Source organism: Trachypithecus francoisi, unplaced genomic scaffold (assembly GCF_009764315.1).
Source record: "Trachypithecus francoisi isolate TF-2019V2 unplaced genomic scaffold, Tfra_2.0 Lachesis_group8, whole genome shotgun sequence".
Classification (NCBI taxonomy): domain Eukaryota; kingdom Metazoa; phylum Chordata; class Mammalia; order Primates; family Cercopithecidae; genus Trachypithecus; species Trachypithecus francoisi.
In genome coordinates, this window is record NW_022681473.1 from 18,553,326 (window position 1) to 18,576,103 (window position 22,778).

Consider the following 22,778-nt stretch of genomic DNA (forward strand, 5'->3'; position numbering starts at 1 on the left):
GGGGCTCAGCAAGGGCCCTGCCTCGGTGCCACCCTCGGCCTGGCACCAAACCACGTGCCGAGAGAAGGTCCCGCCCCACTCCAACACCCCTAGGGCAGAGGGACAGTCAGCCCCTTTTACAGATGGGGAAACCAAGGCCCAGAGAGGGCAGGCTCTGGCCTCGGCGCCCAGGGCACGTGGCGGGGCGGGACGTACTCGCTGTGCAGGGGGGCGGCGCTCCGCCGCTTGGCTTTCTGCACCATGGTGGCCTGGTTGCGCAGGGCAATGCGGATGCGTGAGGCTGCAAGCTTGCAGGGCTCGCCGTCCACCTGCACCGGGATGGCCTTGGACGTGGTGAGCACCACCTCACGGCACTGTGTCAGCCGCTCGCCATGCCCGCCCACCTGCAGCGCAGCCTGTGGACACAGGAAGCTCGGGTCAGATGGCACCAGGGCTGGGGGTGGCGGGCCCCAGGCTCTGCTCCTTCCGAAGCAGAAGCTCTAGCCAGAGAACAAAGGTGAGAGTGACCCCTGGTCAGAGGGCAGAGGGGAGGGCAAGACCCCAGGTGAGGAGGGGAGGGGGCAGAGGCAATGAGGGTGACTCCTCAGTTAGAGTGGGGAGCGAAGGTACCCCGAGGCATAGCGAGGAGAGGGGGTGGGTGCCGCTCTCGAGCCAGAGGAACGAGACGAAGGAAGGTGAGGATGAACTAGGACGCCGTGGCCCATGGAGGCGAGTGTGGATGACCCCTTCTACCTTTGGGCTGCGCTCCCAGGCACCATGGGCCCAGTGCCCACTCACCAAGGATGTCATGGTGAAGCCAATGACCTCGAGGTAGCCGTCGTCATGCCGCTGGGGCTCAAAGTCGTGGTGCTCCCCAGGGTGGCCCCAGGGCATGGTGCCTGCACAGTACCTGCATGGGCGGGCGATGACACGGGCCTCACAACACAGTGTCTACAGGAGAGGCCAGCAGGGCCCCATTCCCCCACCCCAGAAGGCCCCTCCTCACCTGGGGATGTTCAGGAAAACAACACACTGGGGTTTCAGGTCCTGGATCTTAGGAGTCAAGTCTGTTCCATCACACTAGAGGCGGGCGGGGAGGGTGTTGAGGTGCATATGCCAGGTGGCCTCCCTCCCTTCCGACCCGCCTACCCACGGCAGCCTGGCCCCACTCACCACCACTCGGATGTGCTTGGCCAGGTCCTTGGAGCTGCCCATCAGGAAGTCAGAGAAGGCTGTCTGTGGGAGACAGAGAGCGTCACCATCTGCTGACAGAGATCTTTCCTTACCAGCACCGGTAGGGCTCCTGGGGCCTGGTGGACACAGGTGGGCAGGGGCTCGGGTGGTAGAAGAGGTGGGCACAGGCGGGGGTGCAGACCCACTCACCCCAGCGTAGAACATCTTATTCCGAAAGCGGCTGTTGAATTTCTCTGGGTTGGCCTCTGGGTGGAGACAAGCAGGAGGGCCAGTGAGTCACCCCAGCCTGCCCAGGTGGGGGTGGGGGAGGGCTGGGATGGATGCCTTCACTGGCAGGAGCAGGGTCTGACCCTCCTGTGCCCACCCTGCCCTGGCCTCAGTGGGAGGCTGCCAACCTCGAGACTCGTGGAACTCCAGGGTGACATGGGCGTCAAAGCCCAGGCTGAAGTAGTTGTTGAAGACATCCAGGGGCAACTGGAAAAAGGTCAAGGGACCAAAATGAGGGCTGGGCCTCACAGATGTCCCCACTCCAGGGGCCTTGTGTGGACGAGCCAGCTCAGCCCATCTGTTCACAGGCCTTCCCTGGTCAGCAGTGTCTGCCAGAGCTCAGCCCAGCTCACCCGCCGTCAGGCGCAGCCCTACTCTGCCTGGTGGCTCCTGGGGGATTTCCCTGCATGCCTGGCAGCATCTCTTCCCTGTCAGCTCCCCTAACACTTCTTCCTGACATGCCATGTGGAACACGACAGTGGAGCTTGGTTTTGCTCACTGCTGAGAGTAATGCCTGGCAGGTAGCACGCGCTCAGTGCATGTTTGTGGAATAAAGCAGCATCTTCTGGCCAGGCGTGGTGGCTCATGCCTGTAATCCCAGCACTTTGGGAGGCCGAGGCAGATGGATCACCTGAGGTCAGGAGTTCAAAACCAGCCTGACCAACATGGTGAGACTCCCATCTCTACTAAAAATACAAAAATTAGCCAGGTGTGGTGGCAGGTGCCTGTAGTCCCAGATACTCAGGAGGCTGACGCAGGAGAATAGCTTGAGCCTGGGAGGTGGAAGTTGCAGTGAGCCAAGACTACACCACTGCACTCCAGCCTGAGTGACATTGAGACTCTGTCTCAAAAAAAAAAAAAAGAAAAAGAAAAAAAAAATTAGCCAGGTGTGTTGGCACATGCCTGTAAATCCCAGTTACTCAGGAGGCTGAGACAGGAGAATTGCTTGAACCTGGGAGGCAGAGGTTGCAGTGAGCTGAGATTGCACCACTGCACTCTAGCCTGGGCGACAGAGCAAGACTCAGCCTCAAAAAAAAAAAAAAAAAAAAAAACACAGTATCTTGTGAGGCAAGTACTATTATTCCCATTGTACAAGGAAGAAGTGGAAACTGGAGAAATGAAGAGACGTGCCCAAGATCCCAGAACCAGCAAGTGGGAAAGTGGGACCCAGTCCCCAGTGGCCCGCCCTGCCCTGCCCCGCCCCACCCTGGCCAACTTACCCGGTCAGTGGCGCCTTCATCTCGGTCCTCAGGCCCTGCCTCGGGGTTGGGCTCGGCATGGAGGTCCCAGCGGTCCAGCTGTACTACGTTCCCCTCCTCCACGTGGGAGAGGATCTTGGACACAGGCTCATCTGTGTAGCCCTGGGGGAGGAGGCAGGGACTGAGCCCTCTGTGGCTGGAGAGGCCCCAGCTGCACCCCCCTCCTATGGGTGCTTACCCCACCCCAGTTGAGGGTTCGGGCCAAGTCGTTGCCAGTACCCAGGGGCAGGATGGCAACAGGGGGCGGCGGCTTCAGGCGTAGCTGGTCCAGGGTGGAGAGGATCCAGCCCACCTGGGGGAGGGAGAGCAGAGGCAGGTCAGGCCCACAGGGATCCCGGCTTCAGGCCCAGCCCTGGTGCTCGGCTGGCCCATGCAGGGAGCTCACCGTGCCGTCGCCCCCGCACGCCAGGATCCGCAGGTTGTGCACTTTGCGGTACATCTCCAGCCTGGGCTCATAGGAAGATGGCAGTGGGGTCAGGGGATGTGTGCTGTACCCCAGGAGTGAGGCAAGTTTTCCCCCATGTCCCCCACAAAACCTTGGCAAGTACTTACGCCTCCTTGGGCCCTCCCTGGCTCAGGTCGAAGACTTGTCGGGGATTGAGATACCAGAGGAAAGACTGGATGATCTTTGCACCCTGGATGGGATGAGAGCCGAGAGACAGTCAGGCAGTGGTGGGATGAAGTGGGAGAAGCACAGGGAGAGGGGTGTGACTGTGGGAACCAGGGCCAATAAGGGGTGAGGGGTGGAGAAAGGACAGGATTTTCTCAGTATCCCTGGGAAAAAGGGATTGGGGCAGAAGCCAGAACGGGCTCTGGGAATAGCTGCTGGCAGACAGGCTGGACCCCAATCACCGCCCGAGCCCTCAGCTGAGAGGCAAGGCCACGTTTACCTGGTTGCCCCCACTCTTGGGGTTCACAAACACCAGCAGGGGCTTCATGAGGGGGGAGGGGGTGGGTCTGATGATGAAGGGTCTCCAGCGGCCCTCCTGGGAGACAAGGTGAGAGCCTGTAAGCTCCTTCCTGTCTAGGACACCCTACCATCATCCTTAGCAGGCCCCCCTGGGTGACTCTGTCCCCCCTTGTGTACCCTCATGTACCACCTCTGGGCCAGATCTTACCAGGCCACAGAGCAGAAACTGGCATCTAATCCTGCCCTCCTCAGAGGCCCCAGAGCCCACACGGACCCCTGCCAGCTGGCAGCATTAGCCGGGGGTGGAAGGTCTGTACCCTGAGCCACAGACCCCTCTCTCCGGCTCCCCTGCAGCCTCTGCCCAGCCTGGGACTGACCTCAGGCCCTTTCTTGCTGGACTTCCTCTTGAAGGACGCCCTCTTCTTCTTCTTGCTTGCTTTCAGGGTATTCTGCAAGAGAAGCAGGGGCGTTGGTGACAAGGTGGGCAGGCTGGGGTGGCTGGCAGACCCCAAGTGCGTGGGGGGCATCAAGGATGCAGGAAGTACTCACCTGGGGCCTCCGCGCGCGGAGGATCCAGGTGGGCGGGATGACCACGGCCGCGTGGACCCCCAGAGAGCACGGCTCCTCAATCTGCTGCAGCATGAAGCAGGAGACCTTGCTGTGGTACTGAAGAGAGTGAGGGGTGGGGCTCAGCGGGACCGTGTTCGGACTGGGGACCCAAACCCAGCAGTGCAGGGCGTGGCCCTGGGGGCAGGGGCAGCACTCACTGCCTGCTTGCACCATGAGCAGCTGATGGCCACAATCTCCTTGCTGTGGAAGGTGAACTTCTGCTGGAATCCCTGAGGGTAGACAGGACAGATGGGCACCAGGGCAGGCCTGGAGCAGCAGACCCAGTCCCTCTCCTGCTGCCAACCTCTATCCACCCAGACACAGGGCCTCGCTATGTTCCCAGGCTGGTCTCAAACTCCCAGGCTTAAGCAATCTGCCTCAGCCCCCCAAGTAACTGGGAACAACAGGCATGTGCCACCATGCCCAGCTTTGAACGCATTTTTTGTTTTTGTTTTGAGATGGAGTTTCGCTCGTTGCCCAGGCTGGAGTGCAGTGGCATGATCTCAGCTCACTACGACCTCCACCTTCCAGGTTCAAGCGATTCCCTCGTCCCAGCCTCCTGGGTGGCTGGGATTACAGGCGCCCACCACTATGCCCGGCTAATTTTTTCTATTTTTAGTAGAGATGGGGTTTCACCACGTTGGCGAGGCTGGTCTTGAATCTCCATCACCTCAGGTGATCCTCCCGCCTCAGCCTCCCAAAGTGCTGGGATTACAGGCGTGAGCCACCATGCCCAGTCTGAACACATTTTTTAAAATAAAAAATATATACATATAAAATAAGCCTGAAGAGCAGGACTGCTTAGCCAGGGCCCCCTGACTGCCTGGTTACCTGCACAGCACCGTGTGCATACTGCAGGCTAACTCCTGCCTCACTCCGATTTTCCCTCCTTCCTACCCCCGAGGCCTGACCAGGCCCCCATGTGCTCTTAAAGAAATGTACTGCTGCTTCCGAGTACCTATCACATTCATTCCCTGTTCATCCCACAAGCTGTTATGAAAGGCCTGTAGTGGGCCAGGCGCTGAGAATCAGTGAAGTGAGCCTCTCCATCTTTGAGAGCCTGCACTTACTGAGGGAGGCGGGCAAGAAGCAAACAAGTGAACCAAACAACTGTGGACTGTGTTAGGCGGTCACCTGGAAAGCCTGGCTTGATTCAAGCCACACTGTCCTCAGGAGGGTGGGAAACCGCTGCCCAGCTTGGCGCTTGGCACACAAGTATCCACCGAATCACTGAATGAGTAAGTCTATACGATTCTCCAAATGGCCACTTGCAGCTTCAAAGCAGGCCAGGCGTGCCACGTCAGAAGAAAACTTTCCTCCCTGCTCTCCTGCTAAGCCCAGAGACCAAGAGCAGGCCAGGGTGCTTGGGGACTGAAGGCACTGCAGCCAGGCTGAGAGTCAGCCCTGGACTCTGCATGCCAGGGTGTGATCAGTGATGGGCAGGCCACGTTGGCCACACAGCCTGGGCTCAGGCCCACAGGTGCAGGTGGTGATTTCCTCAGGCAGGGCCTCTCACCTTCCCACAGTGCCGACACTTGCCGTCCTGGCGTCGTCTGTGTACCCAGTGGTGCCGTACAAAGGTTGGCTGGGGGAGAAGTGGAGAAATTTCACCAGGTGAGGGGGGGGTGGGGGCACAGCCCTGAGGATGGCCCACGTGGCTCAATGCATCAAAGGTGGGGGCTGCAGGAAGCTCTCTGCAGTCCTGCGCATGAGTGGAGGAGGGGCTGAAGACTCTCTTCATGGCCCAGGGGAGGCTCAGAGTCAAAGGAGAGCCGGAGAAGGCTGGGAAGCACCAAGAGGCACAAGCTGGGCCACCCCTTCCGCAGGCAGCGCTAGTTAGGCCTCTGCATGGCAGAACTCAGACCTCAGAGAGCAGCAGCCTAGAGGGAGCCGAGCCCCCTGGTGGCACTCCGGAGGCACTGCACAGAGGCCCATGCCAGAATCTTAGGGTGGCCCTGTCCCCGAGCACCCTGGACACTTACCTCGCGCACGTTCCTGGAGCCTGATTCACGGAAGGACGGCTTACAGCGGAAATTTATCTGTGAAACACAGCAGTGACCACCACAATGTCAGACCCTTCCTTCGGGGTCAGGTATATGGTCACTTCCTCCAGGACAACCCAGAGTCATCCTCAAAAGCCGGGGATACCCCCATATCATCCCGAGAGTCCTTGAAACACGAGACACCTCCTGTGAGAAGCCCTCCTGCCTCTCTGCCTCCTCCTCACTAGCCAGAGGGATCTTTCCTTCTTCCACCCAGTGCCTGGGATGAGGGGAGGTTGGGAGCTTCGGGTTCATGGGACCATGTTTGCTCATCGTTCTTTTTTTTTTGAGACAGTCTCAACTCTGCCGCCCAGGCTGGAGTGCAGTGGTGCAATCTCGGCTCACTGCAACCTACACCTCTTGAGTAGCTGGGATTACAGGTGTACGCCACCATGCCTGGCTACTTTTTGTAATTTTTAGTAGACATGGGGTTTCACCATGTTGGCCAGGCTGGTCTCAAACTCCTGACCTCAGGGTGATCCACCTACCTCGGCCTCCCAAAGTGCTGGGATTACGGGCGTGAGCCACTGTGCTCGGCCGCATCCTTTTCTTCCTTGCCCTCTGGCACTCACGACCTAGGCACATGCAGCCAGCCTGGTTCTCGCATGCAGACTTGAGCTGCCTGGCCCCTAGAGACCTTTAGCTAATCTGTGGAACCCTAGCTCGATTTCCACCTTAGATGATGAGTGTACAGTGCTTGGGGCTGCATTTCTATTTCCCTTCCCATAACTGTCCCTACTTCAGCCTTATTAGAGGTATGAGGAAGTCTCACTTTACAATTCAGGGGCTGGGGAAAGCAGCCCGTGTGAGCCTGCCTGAGCCACTCCTAGTCTTACAGTCTCTCTCGTATGCTGGCCTGGGTTTCTGCAGGCTGGGGAGCCCTGCCCCTCCACGCGAACCCTTCTGCCCCTGGCCTTGACCCGCCTGTCCAGTGCTGCCTCTACTTCCCTCTAGAAGCACAGTGCCCAGACATGCCCCCAGATGCAAATGCACAGTGGACAATGGCCCTTGGGGAAAGGTCTCCACAGAGGCGGGGTGTAGGGGATCCCCCCCAGCCACAGCTGAGTTATGAAGCTTCAATGAAGCAAATCAATCCTCTTCTAAGCGCTAGTTTGGACATGGGAAATGGTACAAGGGCCACCATTCGTCAATTCATTCCATTGAGTGATATTCAACGAACCCACTAGCTGCCAGGTTTGTTCCAGGCAGTGGGGATACAGCAGCTAATCAGTGAGAAGCCAGGATTCGAACGCAGTCATTTGGCTCCAGGGTCCTTGACTCTTCACCCCCGAGGGCTGGATCGCTCCTGGCAGGCCATGTTTGTATAATGTGTGGGTGTGTGGGTGTGCTGAAAGGGCCTCAGCACCCAAAGGGCAGGGGCGGGCAAAGCTGAGCTACCCACCCACCTTCTCCAGCTGCTCGATGCAGGGCGTGTGCACCACAATCTTGCAGGCTGCACACTTTCTTCGAGACACTGACTTCTGCTGCAGGACAGGAAAGAGAGGGCCCCTGAGGCACCAGGTAAGTCTATCTTGGAGGCTGCCTGCCTCAGCACAGCTGCCCTCTGTGTGCACTGGGAAGCCCCAGTCCTGGCGTCCAGACAAAGCCCCTGCACCCCTCACCATCCTGGGGCGACCCACAGCAGGGGTGCTAGGGAGCGGGCTTGATCCCACCTTCCCGGAAAAAGGCCGTGGCTGTTGGCTCCACCAGCAGGGGGCAGCGTGCCCCAGCAAGCACTCACCAGCATCCTGGCTACACAGTACTGCTCCCCAACGTAGCAGAAGTCCCCCGACACGTTGGTCTCGAACCAGATGTGCTCCCCATATGTCGCTGACTCCTAGCCATGGGATGGGCTTACTCAGCGCATGCTGGCCGCCCAGCCCTCCCTCCCATCAGCCCCTGCCCACCCGCCCTCTCCCAAGACAAACCCGCTCCAGTGCCCTGATCAGCCCTGCTCTGTTCCGTCTGCCCCACTGTCCCAACCCTTCCAGGCTTGGCTCTCCCAGCTGCCTGGAGTGCCTCCACTCTCCAACTGCACCTTGGCCAAGAGCCAGAGGGGCTGGGACCCATGGGTGTTCAGGCACTCACGCTCCAGTCCACTGTGCTCCGGATCTGCCGCTCTGACTCGCTGCACGGGGCCCCAGGGGTGGGCGGAGGCGGGGCCAGGTGCTGGAGGCCCGACTTGGTGATGGCTTTCCTACAGAGGAGAAGACAGCTGAGGAGGGGGCTGAGCACTTGCTGACCCTACTTTCTCCCACCTCCTGGGGCCTCTGCCCTCTCCATGACCTCGGCAACAGGGAGGGCGGAGGAGCCTCCCAGCAGCCCCAGAGACTAAGAGGCTCCCTGCAGGAGACATGGCCTTTTGGGGTACGCTGGCTTCAGAGCACTGCCCAGAGTGTTCCCAAGTGGGGAACCCTCACCCAGGCAGAGCTTCAAGGCCCTTGCCCAGGCCAGACCCACAGGAGGTCACACCACTCGCCCTGCTGGCCACAGCTATACCTACGCGAGCAGGGCGCTCCAGGCCTGGTGTCCTGCTGCCTTGCGCCGTAGGGCTACCTGGCGCCTGCGGGACAGTGGGCGCACATGGGTGGGCAGCACGGTGCTGGCGGTGGTGCCTGAGGCTCTTCGGCCTGAGGGCCGCCGCTGGCTGAGGCGCCGATAGTAGCCGTGCAGGCCCCAGAGAGCGTGATCATACACGGCATCCGCAGGGAGCAGGTGGGAGGAAGCTCGGCGCAGGTAGTGGGGCAGGGGCGACAGCAGCCGGGCGCCCTGGGGTGGGGATGGCCCTGGTGTCTTGGTGCCTGGCTGGACGGCGCTCCACGCCCCGGCTGCCACATCCTCCTGGACACCCTTCTCCTCCTCCTCATTCATGCCCACAAGCCCGGTCAACAGCAGGGGTGCGCCAAGAAGTTGGGCCCCCACAGTGGTAGGCTGTGGAGTGGGCACCTTATCCACGATGAAGCGGGGGTTGCAGGAAGGGGGCACAGTGCTGGAGCGCCGGCGACTGGAACCCCGGGCCCTCACCCCGCAGCTCAGGAGGCAGCCCTGGAGCTGGGCGCTGGAGCGGCGCCGCTGTGCCAGTGAGGAGGAGGCCTGCCCAGCAGGGGAGCGACGCCGGGCCTTGCCCGTGGGCAGCCCCACACTGCTGGGCCGCCGCTTCCCCTCTCCAGGGCCTGGCACCTTCCACTGGAAATGTCTCCTAAAGAAAGTCTCCATGGCAGGCAGGTGGCTGTTGGGCACAGAGACCGGGGACATCAGGAGCTGGACCAGGCCATGGTCTGTCCTGCATCTGGGAGCCCATTCACAGCCTCTGCCCCATGAGGAGGGAAGCACCCCCGAGGGAGGCAGGGGTCACTGCAGCCTCCGACCTCCATGTGAGGGTCCCAAGGGTGCTCAGGGGAGCCCAAGTTTATAGCTGTTGGGGCACTGATGCTCTCCCCCGTTGCACCCTAGGGAGCCCTGGAGCTGCAGGTAGGTGGGTGCTTCAGGCTACCCCTTCTTCCCCCATCCAGGCACCAGAATCCACAGAGCCCTGGGCCTAAAGGCCTCCACCTGCCCCACCGGAAGCTGATGGAAAAGAAAACAAAAAGAAAATGGGGAGTCGGTCTGTCTGATTGGACGGTGGGGCCCAGGGCAGGGCTTCCCACTCGCTGGGTCTTTGTTTTGCCACCAACATGGGGGAGCAGGTTAGGTGTCTCCCCTGGGACATGGCACAAACCAAGCTATAACAAAATGAGGCTCTCTGCAAAGGAACTCAGTCCTGACAGGACCCCCAGAGTCTCTTGGCCCCGAGCCTCGGGGTCAGGCTGAAGGTGACTCCTGGAAATGGAGAGGGTCTAATGTGTAGCTCAGGGGAGACTAGGTCTCAGGGAACTGCAGAGTCGCTGTCTAGCTCACCCCGGGGAGGGGCTGCTCAGTCTTCCTTCACCCAGGGGGCCGTGACAATAGGCTTGGGCCAAAAGCAAAGCCTTCTGGATTCTGGGTGTGTGCGTGCCTGTATGTCTGAGGCACTGATGGTAAGAACTTTCTGGTGCTCAACTGCTCTGTCTCACCTTTCTGAAGGGACAAAGTATGGATACCCCAGGGTGAAGCTGGGTGATGCTGGGAAACCATTCTGATTCTGCTGCTGAGGGAGCCTGTGACTGGACATTCTTCTGCGGCCCTGATGCTGGATGCTTGGATACTCACAACTTCAAATGCTGCAGGGAGGCAGGAGCTGTGGGCATCATCCTAGCTCCCACCTGGACCTGGTCTCCCCAGACCCATCCTGAACTCACGCTCTGCTCCCTCTGCCAGCTCACCTCCGCCCTGCCTACCCTTCTTCACAGCCAGCATCGAGCTCCTGTGCCCTCACCTCTCCTAACATTAGGGGAAGGGCAGCCTGCCTCGCATGGATCAGGGTGGCAATGCCTCCAGGTACCTGAGGCTACCTGTGCCCCACAGCAGGTGATCTCCTGGGCCCTGGTCCTTGTCCTGGTCCTGGGGAGAGACTGGTGGGGGATGCATCCTAGCCCTGGGCAATCACAGAGGTGAAGGTCACAGCCCTGGGACAGTGCTGCCTGGGGCTGACAGAAGCCCTGTGGTCCCCTGAAGGCTGGCATGAGTTAGGCATGGTGGGTGATGCCCTGGATGCACCGTGGACAGGAGGGAGGATGAAGGCAGAGATGGTGGGTTGGAGGAGTCAGGCCCAGGCCACACGTCTAGCACCTTCTCCTTCCATATACCACACTCTGATTTGCTACTGCCCTGCAGGTCTTGAGCAGCTTCAGGCCAGGTGCAGGGGTGTTGAGGGAAGAGACGGACACGGTAGAGGTGCCTAGGGAAGCAGAGTTCTGCACGGCTCAGCTCTTGGTCTCTGCCTATTGGAGTCTGCAGCTGCCTCAGATGACAGGGAGGTCAGGGCAGTGCTCTTATGACCCCAAATGTGCCCCATTCAGAGCAGACCGCCTGGGCAGGAGGGAGCTGCAAGGGCAGGAAGGCAGGCATGGGCGGAGAGCGCTGGGCCTCCCCCAAAATCACCAGTGTCACGGCTGCCATTTACTGAGCCCCCAGGTGTCAGGCACTGTGCTAAGCCCCTGGCAAACACTGAGATCATTTCATCAACCATAACCCCAATGAATAGGTACTGCATCACACTGTTCCTGATGAGGAAGTTGACGCAGAGGTGGCCTGCCTAGGGTCCCCGGCCAGTGTGGAGCCAGTGCTGGAGCCCAAGTCTACCTAATGGCAAAGCCTGCGCCCCAGAAATGGGGTGGGTTGCAGGGTCCTTCCTCCTGGAACATGAGGCTGGGATGGGGTAGGAAAGGGAACCAGGTAGGGAATAATAATGAACGCCTGCTATGTGACAGGCCCTGGGCTAAGTACTTTATCATCTCATGTGAACCTCACCACAGCCCCGGGAGGTAGGCAGGACCCACAGCTCCATTCTAGACACAGAGAAACTGAGGCTTCAACAGGGCCAATAACATGCCACAGTCCCACCGCCAGTCAGCGGCAGAGTCGGGACCTGAACCCAGGTCTTCCCGACCTGGGACCTACTTTCTGTCAGGGAAGAGGAGCCTGAAGGCCCAACTGCCCCCTGTCGTCAAGGCACTGTCCTGCCAGCCCTCCCCAGGGTGTCAGCTTTCCCCGCCCGCCTGGTTAGGCCGCCCTGTGACAGCTGCCCAGCCTGGAGGAGATTAGTCACCCGGACACACCGCCTGATGCTAGTGTCACCCAGAAAACAAAAGGCCACAGTCAGTGGGGGGAGGTGCCGCTGCAACCGTGGGCGGCGGTGAGGGCTGGGCCCAGCTTGCGGCCCCAGACCTGCACTGACAACAGGGACCAGGACCCCCTCGAGAGACAAGGGCAGCTGGCACGTGCCCGGCTCCACACACTGCCAGGCAGCCCAGGTCCACATCTGTCCAGGAGTCTCCTCAGTGGCCGATGGTGCCGCCCCTCCCAGCAGAGTGGGGTGGGCAGGGCCGGCAGTGCTATGTGACTGTGTGCAAGTTGGCCCCTCACGGGCCTCAGTTGCCCTGTCTGTCTGGGGAGACTGTCAGAGTGGCTGAGCTATTTTGCCACAGGCTATCCTGCTGGGCACCCACGCCTCCGTGCTCCCATGCCCCTCCCCGCAGGCCTGTGCTTCCTGTTCCTCTGGTCTCCATAGAAACCTCTGTCCCTGGTCAGCAAGAGCCTGACTCCTCACTTCCTATCTCTGCTGGGGTTTCTCCTGGGCCTTGTAGGAACCCGCCCTGGGCCTGAGCCTCTCCGATAGCACAGCTCTGTGTGACAGCGTCTTCTCACCTCGTGCTCTTGGTCACCTTCAACTCACCACACAGTACATGCAAAGGTCACCCTGAGGGCTTCAACACCAAGAGCACAGCAAAATAGCTGCCCCTCGGTCTCCGGGTGGGGAGCCTGACACACCAACGAGGACAGGATGGGAAAGGACTCAGGGGACCCCATCAACCTCCGGCTCTGGGGCCTGACAAGGACAGGGCTTGGGAAAGGACAGAGGAAGTCAGGAGGCAAGACCAGTGGTGTCTGGCCGTGCACCCTTGCTAGACAGTGCTTGCAGCTGTGGGCAGCCGAGCTGCAGTGGCTGCCATGGGGGCGGGCAGGCCGGAGAACTTCATCGGCTACTGCTACAGCAGACAGGACACCCGCCCTCCAGAAACCAGGCCATCTCACGCCTTATGCTAGTTTCAAGGGCGCTGGCATCCTGAATCTGCCATTGCCACCCTAAGGCTGATCTACTAACCTTTCTCAGCCTCAATTTTCTCATCTGCAAAATGGAGTTCACACCATCTGGTTCAGAAGATTGGCATAAAGGAGGTCTGGATGCGATGGCGGAGGGAGAGTGCCTGGCGATACCTGGCAGACAGCAGGGGCCTGGCAGGGCCTACACCCACCACAGACACCAGAGCATGTGATTGTGCTACCTCCTGCGGTTTGTCTGCCCACAGGGAGGCTGAGAACCCAGAAAGGGAAGCAGGAGTGTCCAGGGTGGCCACCACCCACCGCATGAGGAACAGAGCCGGCCGCAGGTACCACCTGGTTATCTGCTCGTGTCGTGAGGAATGCACTCTCTGCACCCGGTACCAGGCCTGGCCTCCTGAGCTGCTCTCACAGGACACCCCATGGGACTGACCCAAAGCGCCCACTCCACACCCTGGGCAGGGCCTCGTCCGCCTTCTGCTCCGTGAAGGCTGGGCATGGTGCATGGCGACCCCACCTCCAGCAGCCCCAGAGCAAGGGCCTGCAGCTGCCTCCCCAGAACCCCCTCGGCTCTGCTCCCACAGTCCCTGGGTCAGAGGGAAGGAGGTGGGGAAGCTGGAAGGGAGGCCGGCCCCTCCCCAGTCAGCCTAGGGGCTGGGGAGGCAGGGTCCTCCCTTCCCAGGCTGTGACTCACCACAGGGATCCTGTCAAAAACAACAAACAAAATGTACCTCGGGGAGCAGGTGGGCCAGGCTGGACGGTAAGAAGGCGACCAGGCCAGTGAGTGTTTACTCGGCAGGGTCTGCCCTGGCTCAGCAAGAGCTTGGCGGGACCCTTTTCCATCAGCTCAGGAACCTGGCAGGGCAGGCCCCTCGCCTAGGGACGGTGGGGCCTGGGTCCACCCGGATCCAACCCTCCCCATATCCACCCAGCCAGATACAGAGGGAGGAAGCAGAAGGCAAGGAGGGGCTGGGGGCCCCTTTTGACCTGATCTGGAAGGCAGGGCGCAGGCGGGAGCAGGGCAAGCAGGAGGGAGCTGGGGTCCCCAATGCCGGGCTCTGGCTCCAGCTCCGGGCTGGCGGCCTCTGCTGAGCAAGTCCTAGTTTGGAGAGCGAGCGGCCGTGGCTGCTCCTCTGCCCCCTCCCCCTTGTCACCCTCCTCCTCGCAGCCTGAGACAGCCGTTATGAAAATAACCCGATTGGTAACCGAACGCACTTCCTCTCCCAGCGGCGGCTCCCGGCCCTGCAGCAGGCGGCGGGTAGGCGGGCGGGCACACTGCGCACGAGCATGCCTCCCAACTCCTTTTCCCAAGGTCCCCAGAGTCAGGCTGGGTGACAGCCCAGTGGCCTGCCTTCCACCTGGCGCCCAGTACAGCCCAGCCCACGCCTCAGCTTGGGAACGAGGTCTAAGGAGAGAGAAGTGGGAGGGAGAAGTGGGAGCCAGGCCGTTTTAGGGAGGGGGCCCCCCACTAATGCCCCCTATTTAGCCACCTAATGCCTTCTCACGCCCACTGGACAGGTTTTCTGAGGTCTGGGGAAGCTAATCACGCCGGCTCCAGACAAAACAACCACAAAAATAAGTATCTGTGGCGTGTTTCACAACTTACAAAGTGCTTTTTCACCAGCATTACAGACAGGAGGCTGGTTTTTTCCCTGTGCGGACGGCGTTACTGTCCCATTGAATAGATGGGGCACTCGAGGCTTGTGGAAGCCTGTGACTGCCCATGACTCAGAATTGGTTGAGCTGGGACTCCAGCTTCCCGTCTTCTGGCTCTGCCAAGTTAAAGAATGCCCAGAAGAGACCAGTCCATGTTACATGTATCCTGACCGGAATGCCACCCTCCCAGCTCCCAGTCCTGCCATGGCGCCCTGGGGTCTGGGGAGTGGCAGCTGTCCAACTGCCTGATCCTAAGACCTCTTTAAACTCTTTTTTTTTTCCTTTGAGATGGAGTCTTGCCCTCTCACCCAGGCTGCAGTGCAACGGCATCATCTCAGCTCACTGCAACCTCCACCTCCCAGGTTCAGACGATTCTCCTGCCCCAGCTTCCCGAGTAGTTGGGACTACAGGCACCTGCCACCATGTCCAGCTAATTTTTGTATTTTTAGTAGAGATGGGGTTTCACCATGTTGGCCAGACAGGTCTCGAGTTCCTGACTTCATGATCTGCCCGCCTTGGCCTCCCAAAGTGATGGAATTACAGGTGTGAGCCACCGCACTCGGCCCTTTTTTTTTTTTTTTTTTTTTAAATGAGGGAAGGGGCAAGGCGCTTCCACACCCTCCCTGGGCACACCATCCACCAGGAACCTCCATGTGTTCAGCTACTTGAAAACTCCCAGACCCCTTTACACTCTCAAAATTGGTGAAGATCCCAAAAGAGTTTTGTTTTAGGGGGTGACAGCTATTAATATGTATCGTATCAGATATTAAAACTGAGAAATGCCTAAGATATTTATTAGCTTAAAAACAATAAGCCCATTACATATATAAACAACACTTTTATAAATAATTTTCTAAAAAAGGTTAGCAAAAAGAGTGGCATCATTTTACATTTTTTGCAAATCTCTTTAATGTCTGGCTTAATAGAAGGCAGCTGGATTCTCATGTCTATCCCTGCATTCAATCTGTTGTGACATGTTGTTTTGGTTGAAGCATATGAAGAAAATTCTGCCTCACACAGACATGTAGTTACAAAAAGAAGGAATATCTTTAACAGCCTTTCCAGGTAATTATAGATTTATTTTGCTACTACACCAAAATATGACAAATGATAGTTTCTCAAAGGTTAGTAGCAATGTGGAATCTAAAACTGAATCAGGCCAGGCACAGTGGTTCACACCTGTAATCCCAGCACTTTGGGAGGCCAAGGCAGGCAGATCGACTGAAGTCAGGAGTTTGAGACCAGTCTGGCCAACATGGCGAAATCCCGTCTCTACTAAAAATACAAAAAAAAAAAAAAAAAAAAAAAATTTAGCTGGGCATGGTGGCAGGTGCCTGTAATCCCAGCAACTTGGGAGGCTGAGGCAGGAGAATCGCTTGAACCTGGGAGGCGGAGGCTGCAGTGAGCCGAGATCACGCCATTGCACTCCAGCCTGGGCCACAGAGCGAGACTCTGTCTCAAAATAAATAAATAAATAAATATAAAACCATGTCAATGAACTTTTCACTGGACTACCTTGCATTTTGAATTTTGTAACATCAAGCACCGGTCACTGGTGCTTGATGTTACAAAATTTGATGTTATCAATTTACTGAGTTACACAGATCTTCCAAATGGTGACACATTTTGTTTTATTTTATTTTTTATTTTTATTTTTTGAGATGGAGTTTGGCTCTTGTTGCCCAGGCTGGAGTGCAATGGCTCAGTCTCAGCTCACTGCAACCTCAGTCTCCCAGGCTCAATTGATTCTCCTGTCTCAGCCTCCCGAGTAGCTGGGATTACAGGCATGGGCCACCACACTCGGCTAATTTTTTTTTTTTTTTAATTTTTTAGTAGAAACGGGGTTTCACCATGTTATCCAGGCTGACCTCGAACTCCTGACCTCGTGATCCGCCCGCCTCGGCCTCCTAAAGTGCTGGGATTACAGGCGTGAACCACTGCACCTGGCCTTATTTTATTTTATTATTTTTTTGAGACAGAGTCTTGCTCTGTCGCCCAGGCTGGAGTGCAGTGTTGCGATCTCAGCTCACTGCAACCTCCTCCCAGGTTCAAGCAATTCTCCTGCCTCAGTCTCCCGAATTGCTGGGATTACAGGTGTGTGCCATCACATGCAGCTAATTTTTGTATTTTTAGTAGAGACGGGGTTTCACCATGTTGGCCAGGCTGCTCTCAAACTCCTGACCTCAGGTGCTGCCTGCCTCAGCCTCCCAAAGTGCTGGGATTACAGGTGTGAGCCTCCACCCCTGGCCCACATGTTATTATATAATACCAAAAATCACACCAACTTTACTACTGATCTCATCAGAAAAATTTTAAGTCCAAGGAAGCTGTCAGGCTCTAGGAAGTGAATAAAAAGGTTTCCAAAATTCTCATTTTTGCTCAAAAGCTCAAATTCTATCATTGGCAACACATATTTTATTAATTAATTTATTTTTTAAAAATAAATATAGAGATGAGGTCTCACTGTGTTGCCCAAGCTGGTCTTGAACCCCTGGGCTCAAGTGATCCTCCCACCTCGGCATCCCAAAGTGATAGGATTACAGATACGAGCCATGGTGGCCCATGCCTGGCAACAAATAGTGATACCGTTTTGGAAGTGACAAACTCATGTCATTCACTTTTGAGAAAATGTCTGCCAAATACCTATATCTAACTAGTTTGTTTATCAGGTGTCCAAGTACAAATGGTGTTCTTTTTTTTTTTTTTTTTTTGGCGGAGTCTCACTCTGTCGCCCAGGCTGGAGTGCAGTGGCACGATCTCAGCTCACTGCAAGTTCCGCCTCCTGGGTTCACTCCATTCTCCTGCCTCAGCCTCCCGAGTAGCTGGGACTACAGGCGCCCGCCACCACGCTCGGCTAATTTTTTGTATTTTTTTTTAAGTAGAGACAGGGTTTCACCGTGTTAGCCAGGATGGTCTCGATCTCCTGACCTCGTGATCCACCTGCCTCGGCCTGCCAAAGTGCTGGGATTACAGGCGTGAGCCACCGCGCCTGGCCCCAAATGGTGTTCTTAAAAGCAGCACCGCCGGGCGCAGTGGCTCAAGCCTGTAATCCCAGGACTTTGGGAGGCCGAGACGGGCGGATCACGAGGTCAGGAGATCGAGACCATCCTGGCTAACACGGTGAAACCCCGTCTCTACTAAAAAATACAAAAAACTAGCCGGGCGAGGTGGCGGGCGCCTGTAGTCCCAGCTACTCTGGAGGCTGAGGCAGGAGAATGGAGTGAACCCGGGAGGCGGAGCTTGCAGTGAGCTGAGATCCGGCCACTGCACTCCAGCCTGGGCGACAGAGCGAGACTCCGTCTCAAAAAAGAAAAGAAAAAAAAAAAAAAAAAAAAGCAGCACCTAGTACAGCTTACAACTCCACCGAGTAAGAGCTTTTCCTCATCACAGTTTGGTTTGCAGCAAAGGTGCCTTATGTATATTTCATATTCCTTAATGTAAAATATCAGAAGGTATAGGTACGCAAGGGTCTAGACTTTATAACATTAATGATCTTCACTACTTTTAAAGAAATGTACATATGGAGTAAGGACTCTGATGTTGGGGCCCCTGCCTAGATGTGTGCTGAGGGGCCAGCACTTTCACCCACCACTACTTTTGTGTCATCAGCACAGCAAAAAAAAAGGCAGGAACCAGGGTAGCTCTGAAAATAGTTTTGACTTTATCAAATCCCTGAAATGGGTCAGGGCACCCCCCGGACCATACTTTGAGACCACTGAATCAGAGACAATCTGCCTCCTCTACCCCGGCAGACGTGGCTCCTGTGGTGTGGCACTAACAACCTCCTGTGCTGTGACACAAAGCCTTGGTTCTAACCAAGCCAACCTATTCTCTGTGTCCCAATCTGGCTGTGCCCAGCTTACTGCTGTGCCGCCGCACCTGGCACACCTTCTGCCCCGAATTCTGGCCTCCCTCTCTACCTCATAAGCAGCTGCCTGCTCACAGCCGATGACACACCCCTCCTACTCACAGCTCCGCACTGCCCATTCGGCTCCCCTGCCACTGGAGCCCTGGGAGGCCTGCTTCTTTCAGCCCACATGTCTGCTCCTCCACCAGACCGCGAGCTCCTGGGGGGCCGGGGCCAGGTCTAGCACATCTGGGCATGCCCGGCATGGTGCCTGGCAGTGAGTCCAGCGTTTACTGCTGATCAGTGCAGGAGGAAAGAGCAGGGAATTCCACGGGGGACGGGCCAGCGCCTTAAGGGAAGAGAAGGGCTCCTTCTACCTTGCGTAACCACATGCAAGGGCTGACCACAGGCTCCAGCTGGCTCAGGCCACTTCTCTTTGTTGGGTACAAGGGGATAGCAACAGCCTTGGTTTGGGTGGTGACCTTCCTCTCCTCTCTAGAGGACCCCAAGAGTGACACCTGGAGGCCCCTTTCTGGGCTGGGTGCTATCACCCGCTCTGTGTCCCCCATGGCTTTCTCATGAAAACTAGACAGTAGGTTTGGTGACATGAAGTCACAAGGGGAGGGTGGTGGGCAAGGAAGGGGGAAGAGGGGCTGTCTCAGAGGCTTGGGGGCTGGGCCGGGACCCTGGGCTGGCCTGAGCTCCTTGGTGAAATACCCCCAGTCTCTTCCTTCACATCCTGAGTCCCTGACTCAGCCCCAGCTAGGCCTCAAAGAGATGTCTGTGCAAACCGGCTCATTCCTTTAGAGCCTCCCTCCAAGCCAGACCCCAGCTGCCACCAGAATTCATCCTAATGCACCCAATCACCTTTTACTGATTCTCCTGTCAGCTGAGCAAAATGCAAAGACCTGGGGCTGGCAGGCAACAGGCCTCCCAGCTTCCTCTCTGCTCTTTCATATTTTTAATGCTGTATTTGACACTTACATAACTCACTCCATCAGACACTGCTCTAAGTGTTTTACAAATATTAAGCTATGAATCCTCCTTAGTTGGTATTATCCCCATGAACCATATCCTCATATTACAGATGAGGAAACTGAGAGACAAAGCGGTTAAGTCACTTGCCTGAGGTTGCGCAGCTAACACGTGGCAGTGCTGGGGTTTGAACTCAGTAGTGTTTTCCACGGCACATACCCTCAACCCCTCAGGCTCCACCCTCGATGCTTCTGGCAAACAAAACACCGCAGGTCCCTTTTCCACGTGGCACCATGTGGCATCCGGTGGTTTCCCTACCTGGAATACCACTCCCCTCTCTGCTCAGTGAATTCTCCCTCATGGTTCTCCTCTCAGAGCCTGGGCGATCAGCACTAATGTGCAAGTCTGTGTCCCCAGCCAGGCTGTGAGCCCCAGGGCCTCACACTGCTTCTAATGGCATCCCTAGAGTGTAGAAGTGCCGGGTGTGGTTTGAAGAGTGAGTGGAGGGAACCGCGCATGGTCCGGACTCAGCCTCATGGATCCCACTGACAGCACAGGCTTCAGGCTGGCACAGCACCCCAGTGGCGGTCCAGCTCCCGAGAACTTCCTGCTGCACTGGGTGGACAAATCTGGTCTGGGCTGAGCTCTGGTGTCTCAGAGGCAACACTGAAACCGATCTCTGATGGGAATGCCGATATGTCTCCCTTAGTCTCCCAAAGAGGCCCCTTTGTTACAAACCCCTCGCGGGCCCCCACTCTTCTATGGTGACCGTCCCCTGTCCTTGCCTTCTCATGTGTCTGCAGAGGGCTCCCATTCTCCACCTGTTAGGAGAAGCATTTCCCCCTCATCCCCTCATTCAATATTAACACCCTGGCCGGGCGCCGTGACTCACGCCTGTAATCCCAGCACTTTGGGAGGCTGAGGCGGGTGGATCACCTGAGGTCGGGAGCTCGAGACCAGCCTGACTAACATGGAGAAACCCCATCTCTACTAAAAATACAAAATTAGCTGGGCATGGTGGTGCATGCCTGTAATCCCAGCTACTCGGGAGGCTGAGGCAGGAGAATTGCTTGAACCTGGGAGACGGAGGTTGCAGTGAGCTGAGATCGAGCCATTGCACTCCAGCCTGGGCAACAAGAGCGAAACTCCATCTCAAAAAAGGAAAAAAAAAAATTAACACTCCCCCCACCCAGCTTTCTGACCATGTTGCTCCCTTCCCCATCAGCCCCCAGGGCCCCACCCCACTCTCCAGGCTTCCACACTACTCATACAGGGGACAAAGGTCTTCACAGAGGGTTTGGCTTCAAAGGCCCAGAGGATCTGCCTCTGACCAGCTACATGACCTCAAACTAGGCCTTTGAACCTGCCTGAGCCTCAATGTCCTGATCTGATAAAAAGGGCTAACACCCACCCTCATCTCTCTCAAGGGACTGTTGCAGGCTTGAAGGAGAAAGTGTTTGTTCCTGGGAAACAATTCCCTAGTTTACCGAAAGTTTAAAGAAAGAAAATAACCCCAGAGGCCTGAAAATTAGGACAACCACTTCGGAGCACAACTTGGCAACATCTGTCTATCTGAAAACACACACGCCCTGTGAGCAGGCACCGGCGAAGAGAACACAGAGGGATGGCTCGCAACCGCGAGAAACTGCAAACCACCAAGTGTCCGTCAACCATCCTGGGCAAATAAGCCGCTGTTACACAACAGAATTGGGTGTGGAGGTTAAAATGGATCCATGAGAACTCATGTTTCGGGTGGTTAAATCTCCAAATAAGATTGAGGGGAAAACCTAAATGCAGAATATGCTTGGTATACCATTTAAACAGAGTAAAATCATACAAAACAGCACTGTATATTGCTAGCCATGCATACCTATGTAGGACAATTTTAAAAACAGGCACAAGAACATCACACACACCGAAATCAGAATTGTGGTTTCCTCCAGGGAGGACAACATGCGGGCCTCCATCTCTGTCTAAAGCAAATACGGCCTAATGCTAAGCTCCAACCAAGCTAGGCAGTAGGTGTCACCTTATTCTGTAAACGTTTATAATGGCAAGATATTTAATGTGTTAGGAAAAATTTCAAAATAATTTCTTAAAAAGACTCCAGAGGCTGGGCACAGTGGCTCAGGCCTGTAATCTCAGCAGCTCAGGAGGTCAAGGTGGGAGGATCACTTAAGGCCAGGAGTTCAAGACCAACCTGGGCAACATAGCAGGACCTCGTCTCTACAAAAGAAAGAAAGAAAGAAAAAATGAGCCCAGTATGGTGGCCCCCACCTATAGTTCCTAGCTACTCGGGAGGCTGAGGTGGAAGGATTGCTTGAGCCTAGGGATTTGAAATTAAAATGAGCTGTGATTGTGCCACTGCACTCCAGCCTGGGTGACAGAGGGGGATCCTGTGTCCTACAAAAGACCCCTTGAGGGAGACCAGCCCCCTAGAGCTCCCTGGGCCTACCAGGGATGGTTTTGGCAGCCTGTCCCTCACCCCTTCAGGGCCCTCAGGGTGGAAGGAAGGTCTCCCCCAAGGGGATGCCTTCCAGAGGTGGGTGGGTGGCGACAGGCTGTGTCAGTGGGGTGTCCGTGTGGGTTGGGGAGCAAGAACCAGCTTGCCCCCTTTCACAACCGCCCCCGCCTCTCTCTGTAAAATGTCAGCAAGCTGGGGAAGGGGGGCGGAGAGACAGGCAAGCTGTTAACCCGCGAGATGCTGGGGCGTGGGCGGTGTGGGCCCAGGCTCCCAGACAGCTATTTTGGCATGTGCTGAGATGGGCTCATCCCTGGCAGGGGAGAGGCCTCTACGTGGGAGCTCTGAACTGGTGATCTGCCAGGAGCAAGGGGAGGAGGTCTCAGTGTAGATGAGGAGGGTGCTGGGGCCCTGCCTCTCCTCTCTCAGACCTCTCACCATGAGGCACTGGATGCAAGTGAAGCGATCCTCCCTCCCTGAGGCCAGCCACTGACCCCTGGGTGGTATGGGGGCTCCTCTGAGCATGTCCATTGGGCTTTAGACTCCCTACGCCCTTGAAGTAAGGAAAAAGATCAGGCTTGTCCTCCACTCCAGACACAGCCAGGAAGCCAGATGACGACGTGCTCACAGACCCAGTCTCTTTCCCAAGGGTCTCTCCCAGTCCAGCCTGCTCCCCCTGACTCGAGGGATGTCAGTGGCCATTCTCCCTTGGGGTTCAGGTCAGATTATCTCATGTGTCTCACACCATTGGCACAGGAAGCAAAGACCTTTCACTAAACCCCATGGAGCACTCAAGCCTCTTCTTAGGTCTTCCCAGTTTAGGGATGGCAAATAATAGAAGAAAAGAGTACTCCTAAGCAGAGCGGCCCAGCATCATGAG

The 22,778-nt window shown here is 56.8% G+C and overlaps 1 protein-coding gene across 17 annotated transcripts in view; it reads right to left on the reverse strand.

Annotated features, from left to right (window-relative positions):
• DGKZ (diacylglycerol kinase zeta) overlaps positions 1-22,778 on the reverse strand; it is a 49,217-nt gene that overhangs the window by 4,737 nt on the left and 21,702 nt on the right. For 4 of the 17 annotated variants that reach the window (XM_033204181.1, XM_033204184.1, XM_033204190.1 and 1 more), the window contains exons 2-20: positions 8,349-8,457; positions 8,002-8,097; positions 7,667-7,741; positions 6,201-6,257; positions 5,735-5,803; positions 4,377-4,448; positions 4,159-4,275; positions 3,987-4,058; positions 3,590-3,685; positions 3,252-3,334; positions 3,085-3,145; positions 2,878-2,991; positions 2,661-2,801; positions 1,569-1,647; positions 1,363-1,418; positions 1,153-1,215; positions 986-1,059; positions 778-889; positions 196-395 (exon numbers count right to left, since the gene is read on the reverse strand). In XM_033204181.1, coding sequence (XP_033060072.1) covers positions 196-395; positions 778-889; positions 986-1,059; positions 1,153-1,215; positions 1,363-1,418; positions 1,569-1,647; positions 2,661-2,801; positions 2,878-2,991; positions 3,085-3,145; positions 3,252-3,334; positions 3,590-3,685; positions 3,987-4,058; positions 4,159-4,275; positions 4,377-4,448; positions 5,735-5,803; positions 6,201-6,257; positions 7,667-7,741; positions 8,002-8,097; positions 8,349-8,457 — 1,746 coding nt within the window. Of the gene's footprint in view, positions 1-195; positions 396-777; positions 890-985; positions 1,060-1,152; positions 1,216-1,362; positions 1,419-1,568; positions 1,648-2,660; positions 2,802-2,877; positions 2,992-3,084; positions 3,146-3,251; positions 3,335-3,589; positions 3,686-3,986; positions 4,059-4,158; positions 4,276-4,376; positions 4,449-5,734; positions 5,804-6,200; positions 6,258-7,666; positions 7,745-8,001; positions 8,098-8,348; positions 8,458-8,763; positions 9,490-13,946; positions 14,054-22,778 lie in introns of those variants that run through there. The other 13 variants (XM_033204180.1, XM_033204182.1, XM_033204187.1 and 10 more) reach the window with 9 other exon arrangements.